The 11327-nt window shown below is 43.1% G+C and overlaps 1 protein-coding gene across 3 annotated transcripts in view; it reads left to right on the plus strand.

Moving 5' to 3' along the window:
• The window catches only part of CNKSR1 (connector enhancer of kinase suppressor of Ras 1), an 82803-nt gene extending 82006 nt beyond the window's left edge, over window positions 1-797 (plus strand). For all 3 annotated transcript variants that reach the window (XM_040337909.1, XM_040337910.1, XM_040337911.1), the window contains one exon: window positions 415-797. In XM_040337909.1, coding sequence (XP_040193843.1) covers window positions 415-630 — 216 coding nt within the window. In that variant the 3' untranslated portion in view covers window positions 631-797. The remainder of the gene's footprint in view (window positions 1-414) is intronic.
• Window positions 798-11327: the final 10530 nt, after the last annotated feature.

Raw genomic sequence — 11327 nt, forward strand, 5'->3', positions numbered from 1 at the left:
AGTGTGCTGCTTCTCCTTTTGGTATTTCTGTGTAATGATTTTCTTTTTTGTTTTCAAAGGTAGCAAAGCTTCACATTTGTCCATGCTGGGGATAAGATCAATTGCACAGGATATCACAATTTATGTATTTCATTTGTGTATTTAGCAATTTTCAGCTTTATCTATACAAAAACTGAATTTTAAGACATAGCTTTTTAAGAGAATTGGGTTATATATTATGTCTAAGAGCTTAGCAGGTATTGTAGCATGATTTTGCTGTTAATGGATGCACAATAATTTGAAAGTGATAACCAAAAATACAAAATGGTTGCCGATACCTTCCCGAGTGTAGGGCATAGGGGGACATGCATTTTACAATGAATTTTGCCTTATGATTTCTCTGTAATTTTATTTTTTTTTTTTTATTTCCCAAAGGCAAAGCTACAGGAGCTTGAAGCACTGAATCAAATCCTGGAGAATCCTAAATTGGACTCTGCTATATTCCAAAAGTGGAAATCTGAACATGACCAGCTGTATGTGAATGTAGGAAAGGGCTCACAGGCCACTGCAGAGAATGCATACAGCATGGATGTAGAAGGGAGCAATGACCAAAAAAAGCAAGACAGTGATGAAAGTGAAGCTAGTGACTGAATGCCACATGTCTGACATAGCCTTCACTTACTGTGATCATGACACCACTGAGTAGTTCAGTGACTGTAAATCTACAGATTATAGATGGATGCCATTTAAAAAGAAACTACAGTCTGCTCACATGATTTGTAATAAAAACGTCTTTGATATATATATTCTATATAAAATATACTGTCAGTCTGTTCTTGCCAAATATGCTGCAGAAATCCTCCCCCCCCACTAAGCATGGCTGCAGCCATTTTATCCGTGGGCAGCTGAAGCTGCTGTCTGCTCACTTCCTGGATTTACACAGACACACACCTGCAGCTCTCATTGGCCATCTTATGACTCATCCCCCCTCACCTCCTGGCAAATGCTCACAAGAGAGATGTGCATGATGTCCTAAGCCTAGTGTTTTTACCAGACAAGAAACAGGAAGTCGGCTGTGTAAGGTATTTACTGGCAGGAAAAAAAATGTTTTACTATCCAAAGTTAAAACAACAAGGGCAGAAGATTTAATAGATGGAAAGTTGAAACAAATGACTGAAGGTCCGCTTTAATCTGAAACTTAACACAACACTGTCTGTTAGATATTGTACATTTCTAATTATAATATGATTGATTGATTCTTTGTCGCTTATATAGACTCATTAAAAAAAAAACGTACAAATCTGTGTCGGTCAATGATGCACGTAATTTGAGATGACCAGTGGCTGTTTTATATTTGCTTAAATCAAACTGAATACATAGATTAGGCTGCCTTTTTAATAGGACGGTTTTAACCCGACTTAAATGATGTAGTTGATCTGCAGCCAAAGAGTGTAGCAAATGAATTTTGTATTTTTTTTACACTTCATAAGCTTTCAGAAATTTATGGGCAAGAAATACTGTATATACTCAAGTATAAGCTGTCCCGAATATAAGCCGAGGCACCTAATTTTACCACAGAAAAATGGGAAAACGTATTCAAGTATAAGCCTAGGGTGTCCATCTGCATGCCTCACTGTGCTAGACTGACGTTTAACATGGGAGTCTATGGAAGGGGTGCCGACTTTGAAAAATCGGTGCTCTCCAGACAACAAACTTTGCACACTCGTAGAGGAGAAATGGGGCTACATGTGTGCCAAGTTGCGGGTCCAGGGGACCTACGACCGGCTGGTACAAGGTCACCGGAGAAATGACCGCTTAACATTGTAGTCTATGGAAGGGGTGCCTGGCTTTGAAAAATCAATGCTCCCAGTCCTTAGGTTCCCCGGACAACAAACTTTGCACACTTGTAGAGGAAGAGTGGGGCTACATGTCAAAGTCTGGGAGATCAGGCGCAAAAAGGTGACTCGAGTATAAGCCGAGGGGGCATTTTCATCACAAAAAAAATGTGCTGAAAAACTCTGCTTATACTCGAGTATATATGGTAAGTGTGCCCATGTGCCTCCCAGTGCCTGCAATGGTAATTTCCAACTTGTATTAACTTGTATTAATTTAAAAGTGCCAACAATCCTTCAGACTCAATAGTATAATTTTGTATTAACAATAAAAAAAGCACAACACCCCGGGTTTCAAAGTTTGAACAGTACCATAAGAGTTTCTTGTATTGGGATACATTAAAATAATATACACCAATCAACCATAACATGACCCCCATCTAATATTGAGTAGTTCCCATTTTGCCACTAGAACAGCCCTGACCCATCGAGCCATAGACTCCACTGGACCTCTGAAGGTATGCTGTGGTAACTGGCAACAACCCATTGGTAGCAGATTCTCTAGTCTAGGTCCTGTAAGTTGCAAGGTTGGGCCTCCATTAATTGGACTCGGTCTCCAAATTCCAACCCAATCGAACATCTGTGGGATGTTCTGGGAAAAACCAAGTGAACACCTCGTTGTTGCGTTGCTCAAACCATTCTTGAAACATTATTGCAGTGTGGTGAAAGAGGCCACTGCCATCAGGGAATACCGTTGCCATTAAAAGGTGTACTTTGAGTGACAATGTTTAGGTAGGTGGCACGTGTCAAAGTGACATCCACATAAATGGCAGGAGCCAAGGTTTCCCAGCATAATATTGCCCAAAGCATCACACTGCCTCAACCAGCGTGTCTTCTTCCTGTAGTGAATCTAGCCGGCCGTTGTTATCCACTTAACCATAACCACTTCAGCCCCAGAAGATTTGGCTGCTCAATGACCAGGCCATTTTTTTACGATATGGCACTGCATCGCTTTAACTGATAATTGTGCGGTCATGTGCCGCTGTACCCAAACAAAATTGAAGTCCTCCCCCCCCCCCCACAAATAGAGCCTTTTTTTGGTGGTATTTGATCATCTCTGCAATTTTTTTTTTTTTTTGCGCTATAAACAAAAAAAGAGCGACTATTTTGAAAAACACAATATCTGCTGCCATAACGGTATTCCCCTTTAAGCCAACATACAACTGCGGTGGGCGGTCCTTAAGTAGTTAAGAAAATGGGTTTCATAAAACCAGGCCACCTTCTTCCATTTCTTTGTGCTCCCAGTTCTGATGCTCATGTGCCCATTGTAGGTGCTTTTGGCTGTGGGCACTCTGACTTGGTCTTCAGCTGCTCAGCCCCATAATCCACAAACTGAGATGCATTGTGTTCTGACACCTTTTTATTGGAACCAAAATTACTTTTTTCAGCAATTTGAGCTTTTCTATAGGGATTCACAGGGAAGCCTTTGCTCTCCATGTGCAACAATGAGCCTTGGTCGCCTATGACTCTGTTGCCAGTTTTTCTTCCTTGGAACACTTGGGTACATCCTGAACACTGCAGACCAAGGACATCGCAAAGGAGCTTGAGTTTTGGAGTTACCGATTCAGGCATCGAGCCATTACAAATTGTCCCATGTTGGTCGCTCAGATCCTTACTCTTGCCCATTGTTTTATTTATTTTTTTGTTGCTTTTAGCACATCAACTTCTAGGAAAGCACGTTCACTTGCTGCCTAATATATCCCACCCTCTTTCAGGTTCCATTGTAACAAGAAAATAAATTTGTTCACTTTATTTGTCAGTTGTCAAAAGGTTATGGCTTGTGTGTGTGTGTGTGTGTGTGTGTGTGTGTGTGTGTATATTTTCATTCTTTCTCTTATAGCTGGGAACATTTTAATTTTTTTTTAAATTGCATATGCATTGTATTTTTAGAAAACCATTTCCATAAATTACCCAGAGCTGCTTTTTTTTCTACTTTTCTAGTATGTTTTTTATTCAAATGATTCTTATGTACCTGTTACTAGTAGTATTCATTTGTTAATATATTTTAAAAACATAGTTTTTTTTTCAATGAATGCATGGGATAATGCAAAATAACCATTTAATAAACAGTGCCTTTAACAAACCTTTACATTTGTGCTCACACCTTGATTTATTTTGCTGCAATTGCATACCAGTGCCCACAATATATGTTTTTAAAAGCAATATAAGCACATAGTGGGCAGGCATTGTCTTTTCTAATTTAGGGCCAGTTCACACCACATTGCAGTCAGTGCGTTTTTTTTTTTTGTTTTTTTTTTAAAGCATCAAAAACACATGGAAAGTAGGTTGCATGGTTTTCAACGGTATAGTTCATACCAGTGCTTGCAGTTTCAAAAAAAAAAAAGTAGAACTTGCTGCATTTTACCTGCACTGGACCGCTGTAAAATGCACCAAAAACGCACTGAAACACACTTCTTTTATAGGTTAATAAAAAAAGAGGGGTGAAAAAAAGCACTGGACTGCATTAAAAACGCGTGAAAAATGTGCAAGCAAAAAAGCACCTGGCACGCATCCGGATTGCGTTTTTTCTATGGTGTGAACTGGCGCTAAAACCATGACATGTCTTAAAGGTGCTTATTTAAGTTTTATATAACCACTTAAGGACCGGACCAATACGCAGCTAAATGACCCAAGGGGTTTTTACAATTCGGCACTGCGTCGCTTTAACAGACAATTGCGCGGTCGTGCGACGTGGCTCCCAAACAAAATTGGCGTCCTTTTTTTCCCACAAATGGAGCTTTCTTTTGGTGGTTTTTGATCACCTCTGCGGTTTTTATTTTTTGCGCTATAAACAAAAATAGAGCGACATTTTTGAAAAAAAATGCAATATTTTTTACTTTTTGCTATAATAAATATCCCCCAAAAACATATCTAAAAAATTATTTTTTTCCTCAGTTTAGGCCGATACGTATTCGTTTACCTATTTTTGGTAAAAAAAATCCCAAAAGGTGTTTATCGATTGGTTTGCGCAAAATTTATAGCGTTTACAAAATAGGGGATAATTTTATTGCATTTTTATAAATTTTTATTTTTTTTTACTACTAATGGCGGCGATCAGCGTTTTTTTTTTTTTTTCGTGACTGCGACATTATGGCGGACACTTCGGACAATTTTGACACATTTTTGGGACCACTGTCATTTTCACAGCAAACAATGCATTTAAATTGCATTCTTTATTGTGAAAATGACAGTTGCAGTTTGGGAGTTAACCACAGGGGGCGCTGTAGGAGTTAGTGTTCACTTTGTGTGTGTTTACAACTTTAGGGGGGTGTGGCTGTAAGACTGACGTCATCGATCGAGTCTCCCTTATATAAGGGATCACTCGATCGATACGCCGCCACAGTGAAGCACGGGGAAGCCGTGTTTACATACGGTTCTCCCCGTTCTTCAGCTCCGGGGAGTGATCGTGACGGAGTGGCTATAAATGAATAGCCGCGCCGTCGTCCCGGATCGCTCTCCGAGGAAACCCGACCGCCGCAAGTACTGGGGGGGGGGGGGGGGGGGTCCCGATCGGACCCACGTCTAGGCAGGCACGTACAGGTACGTTGATGTGCCTGTCCATGCCATTCTGCCGACGTATATGTACATGAGGTGGTCGGGAAGTGGTTAAAGCACATGTAAATGATAAAAAGGCCCTGACATGCATGCAGTGGAATACAGTGAGGGGGGAAAAAGTATTTGATCTCCTGCTAATTTTGTACGTTTGCCCACTGTCAAAGAAATTATCAGTTTTTATCATTTTAATGGTAGGTTTATTTTAACAGTGAGAGACAGAATAACAACAAAGATATCCAGAAAAACACATTTCAAAAAAGTTATAAATTGATTTGCATTTTAATGAGTGAAATAAGTATTTGATTCCCTATCAATCAACAAGATATCTGGCTCACAGGTGTCTTCTTTGCAGGTAAGGATCTGAGATTAGGAGCACACGCTTAACCACTTAAGACCGGACCATTATGCAGGTAAAGGACCTGGCCAGTTTTTGCAATTCGGCACTGCGACACTTTAACTGACAATTGTGCGATGTGGCTCCCAAACAAAATTTACGTCCTTTCCCCCCCCCCCCCATAAATAGAGCTTTCTTTTGGTGGTATTCGATCACCTCCTGCGGTTTTTATTTTTTGCACTATAAACAAAAATAGAGCAACAATTTTGAAAAAATTCAATATTTTTTACTTTTTGCTATAATGAATATCCCCAAAAAATATATAAAAAAAATGTTCCTCAGTTTAGGCCGATACGTATTCTTCTACATATTTTTGGTAAAAAAAAATCGCAATAAGCGTTTGTCGGCAAACAGCGATTTTTTTCGTGACTGCGACATTATGGCAGACACTTTTGACACATTTCTGGGACCATTGTAATTTTCACAGCGAAAAGTGCTATAAAAATGCACGGATTACTGTGACCATGGCAGTGAAGTGGTAAACCACTAGGTGGCGCTCAGGGGTTATGTGTGCCCTAAGGGAGTGATTCTTACTGTAGGGGGGGTGTGGCTGTAGGCGTAACGTCACTGATCGTCATTCCCTATATCAGGGAACAGACAATCAATGTCACTGCCACAGTGAAGAACGGGGAAGGTGTGTTTACACACACCTCTCCCCGTTCTTCAGCTCCTGTGACCGATCGCAGTCTTCGGACCTGGTCACGTGCGCGCCCGCGACCCATGGCTGGGCTCGTAAAGGCGACGTGCCTGTGCCCAGCCGTGCCATTCTGCCGATGTGTATATAGTCTGTATATAGTCTGTCCTTAAGTGGTTAAAGGGATATGTATAAAAGACACAGAAGAATCAATCATATTTCAATCTCTTCATCATGGCCAAGACCAAAAAGCTGTCCAAGGATGTCAGGTACAAGATTGTAGACCTACACAGGACTGAAATGGGCTATAAGACCATCGCCAAGCAGCTTGGTGAGAGGGTGACAACAGTTGGTGCAATTATTCGCAAATTAAAGAAACAAAGTAACTGTCAATCTCCCTCGGTCTGGGACTCCATGCAACATCTCACCTCATGGAATTTCAATGATCATGAGAACAGTGAGGAATCGGCCCAGAACTACACAGGAGAATCTTGTCAATGGTCTCGAGGCAGCTGGGTCCATAGTCGCAAGGAAAACAATTGGTAACACACTATACCGTGAAGGACTGAAATCCTGCAGCGCCCACAAGGTCCCCCTGCAGGGGCGTTGCTAGGTGCCAAAAAGACCAGGGGCTTCAGCCCGAAGGCAAGCCGGCACTGGGGGGTTCACGGTCGGTGGAGTGGCGCGGCGCAGGGTGACCTACCTGACACACATACCCTGACCTATGTGAGTGTGTGTGTCAGCACACACACACTGACATAACCTGCATACACTAACCTGTGACCTGACTTCACTGACCTGACTACACTGGCCAGTGACCTGTCTACACTGACCAGTGACCTGTCTACACTGACTTCAGACACTGACCAGTGACCTGACTACACTGACCAGTGACCTGACTACACTGACCAGTGACCTGTCTACACTGATCAGTGACCTGTCTACACTGACCTGTTCTGACTACACTGACCTGACTACACTGACCAGTGACATGACAGCACTGACCAGTGACCTGACTACACTGACCAGTGACCTGACTACACTGACCTGCATACACTGACCTGACCTTCATACATACACAACCACTGACGTCACCTACCTCAGCCGTGATGTGCCCGTCATAGCGATGGAGCCAAGGAGGAGAGGAGAGTCGCCGAGCAGGGAGTGGGGATGTGGCGTGGCGGGCAGCCGTGGTGCCAGAGGAGAGGAGGCTCAGGAGCCGTGGAGAGCCTCCGAACCCAGCGGGGATGTCGCATTGCGCCGGGCGGCATTGTAATTCACGCCTTCTAAGCTTGCGGCGCCTATGATGGACGTCACACGTCCATCATAGGCGCTGCAGGCTCCAGAAGGCGGGACCTGCTCTGTCACTCCAGGGGCGGATCCAGAGTCTAGTCTTGGGAGGGGCACTGCCAGAAAATTGTATGTATAATACAGTGGACAGAGGTCAGTAGGATTTAGGGTAGTGTGCAGGGAACAGCAGGACAGAGGTCATTAGGATGAAGAGCAGAGTACAGGGATCAGAAGAGCAAAGGACTATGTGTCACCAGGGGGGAAAAAACGGCACACACTGGGGGATCAGAACAGCTGGGAGGGGCCAGGAGGGCATACACTGGGGAGGGGGGATCAGGAGAGCTTACACTGGGGAGGGGGGATCAGGAGAGCTTACAGGGGGGCATCAGGAGAGCTTACACTGGGGGGGGGGATGTCAGGAGAGCTCACTAATCTACATGTATAGTAGATGAAGAAGGAAGATCCCATTTGTCAGCTAACAGGTGCCTATAAACATATCCACACTGTAGTGCAAGCAGCAGAGCAGAGCTCACCTCCATTAACTTTTAATCCACTCCCTCTGCTCAGCACTGCACTGAAGTTGGTCACACGGCTCCCTCTTCCACATGAGCATGACCTGGGGAGAAAAGGCACATCCCCCACCCCTCCCACTCAAGCAGCAGCCTGCAGGAGAGAGGCTGAAAACTGCTGTGGGAGGTACAGGGGGCGGAGATTGCAGTCCGAGATTTCTGAGCAGTTTCTCATGCTGAGAATGGCTGCCAAGTGTCCCGACCGTTGCTATGGTTACCCGGGGAGCGCTCAGAGCACTCGGGGCTAGTAATTGTATCCTTCATGGCCGGGACTCTGGGCTTTTCGGCGACCCATTCGGGGCTCCAGCCTCCCCAGCCCACCCCTAACAACGCCCCTGTCCCCCTGCTCAAAAAAGCACATGTACAGGCCCGTCTGAAGTTTGCTAATGAACATCTGAATGTTTCAGAGGAGAACTGGGTGAAAGTGGTGTGATCAGATGAGACCAAAATCGAGCTCTTTGACATCAACTCTACCTTGCTGTGTTTGGAGGAATGCTGCCTATGATCCCAAGAACACCATCCCCAACGTCAAACATGGAGGTAGAAACATTATGCTTTGGTGGTGTTTTTCTGCTAAGAGGACAGGACAACGTCACTGCATCAAAGAGACCTATTGTCTCCATTAGGGCGCCATGTACCATTAAATCTTGGGCGAGAACCTCCTTCCCTCAACCAGGGCATTAAAAATGGGTAGTTTTGATGGGTATTCCAGCATGACAATGACCCAAAACACATGGCCAAGGCAACAGAGGAATGGCTGAAGAAGAAGCACATTAAGGTCCTGGAGTGGCCCTGCCAGTCTCAAGACCTTCATCCCACAGAAAATATGTAGAGGGAGGTGAAGGTTCGAGGTACCAAACCTGGTGGCTACCTATGAAAAACGTCTGGCATCTGTGATTGCCAACAAGGGTTTTGCCACCAAGTCATGGCTTGCGAAGGGGTCAAATATTTATTTCACTCATTAAATGCAAATCAATTGATGTAACTTTTTTGAAAAGCGTATTTTTTTTCTAGATATTTTTGTTCTGTCTCACTGTTAAAATAAACCTACCACACGCACAATTGATCCCTCCGTCCCCTGATACCCAGAACAGAAAACATTATGTTGTGAGGACAAATGGGGAATTAGGAGTTGACATCCAGAGTAGGCACTACTGAATATGACATTATAGGTAAGTCCAGCCATAGACTTCAAATTTTGTGAATGTTTATGGGACACTTCATCTTGTATTTGGGCAAGTCTGCATTAATCGGCTGAAATACTTACATTCGAGTTGGGTGGTTAGGATTATTCCAAATGACCAGTATAGATTTTTCTAGTTTGAAAACATGTAAAATGCAAGATGCATTCTTGGGTCAAAGAAACAGTCATTCAAGCTATCCTGAAGACTTATTTCGGATGTTCTGGGACCAGAGAAACATACATTTTGTTTCTAATGCAGTATACAGTGCATTACAAAAGGGATGTCCTACGACGACGGGTCCAGAAGATCTGATCTAAAGTACCTAGAGTATCTCTGTATCTAACGCACTTGGTGTGTGGCCCATACGATGTAGCCTATCGATTGTATAGTGTAGGTGGTGTATGGAATTTAAACTGTATAGATTTGTCTGCTGTAGTAATTGTATCTGGAAACCAGGTGTCGGTTGCTTCTATGAAAAAGAGGTTGTTCCAAAGGATAGGGAGCTAATGGTGTTAAAGCTCTTACACACTATAAGAAAATCGGGCAAACATTTTCCAAAGAATTTTCATATAGTGTATACACAACTTTCGATGGCCGATTCTGAATTTTCATATGGATAAAAGGGACAAACTCCAAAATTGTTCTCTCCCTGGAACAGAATGAACGAGAGCCTTTGTAGACGAATTTCCATTCATTGGTTTCAATCTCATGTGAAAAATCGCAAGAACATTCGCCTGATTTTGTGTACCCTGCTTTAGGGTGTTAAATTGAGTGTGTATACACATACCAGTATACCAGTGTAGCAGCAGGTGACTGACATGCACTTCATCTCGCCTCCTTTGTTTCCAGAGGGTTCTGGAAAAGAGGCAGGGCAGAGGGTGGGAGTGGCATAGAGTGTATCTGGGACCCCTGACTAATCCCCAACTAGGATTGGCAGGGGGCAGACCTCCATACCTCCCAACTTTTTGAGATGGGAATGAGGGACACCTATCAGATAAAGTATGTAGGAATAGGACACACCCCTTGCCATGCCCCCTTAAAGGAGAATTGTACAAAAAACAATATGCTTTTTTTTTATCACTACTATTCCTTTAAATTGGCTGTTGGAATTTACAAATGCAGGAATTTAGAAATCAGATGAAAGGTTTAGGGCTGGAAAACACTAGATAAGATAGATAAAAAAAAGTGAATTATATTCAACTCCTATAGATCAGACCCAAATGAGGAGGAAAGAGGGACAGAGGGACATTGCTCAACATCAGGGACAGTCCCTCAATATTGGGGACAGTTGGGAGATTTGGGCCTCATACATACACACATATATATATATATATATATGTGTGTATGTATTATACACTTATGGTCAGCCTGTTGTGGGAGGAGTTTTAGGGTAGAAGAACTGAGTGATGCAGTGTTAGAGTGACGCTTCAGGGGACCCCATTTAAAAACAATATTTTAATGATCACACAAATAAAAATGGACTCTAGAGTTAATCCCAGGGATACAGAGGCCACCGCAGATCGGAAGCAGCGGAGGGAACCTGCTGCAATTTTACCCTAAATGCTCTGATTTTTTATTAACATTGTAAGAGTCCATTTTTATTTGTGTGTGATCATTAAAATATTGTTTTAAATACTACACTATTGGCGTATCCTCTCCACCTTGCTTTATACCGTGGGTATGGGCTGGAGTCTTTTGCCCTCTCTTAGTGGTTTTTGAGCGGCTTAAGAGATGGAAGAACTTATTAGTGTACCTATCGCAGTGGATTTGTTATATACAGCAAAGAAGACTGACGATTAAGAAATAAGCTGATTTGCTCTAGATGCTTGG

The sequence above is a fragment of the Rana temporaria genome, chromosome 2 (genome assembly GCF_905171775.1).
Source record: "Rana temporaria chromosome 2, aRanTem1.1, whole genome shotgun sequence".
Classification (NCBI taxonomy): Eukaryota; Metazoa; Chordata; class Amphibia; order Anura; family Ranidae; genus Rana; species Rana temporaria.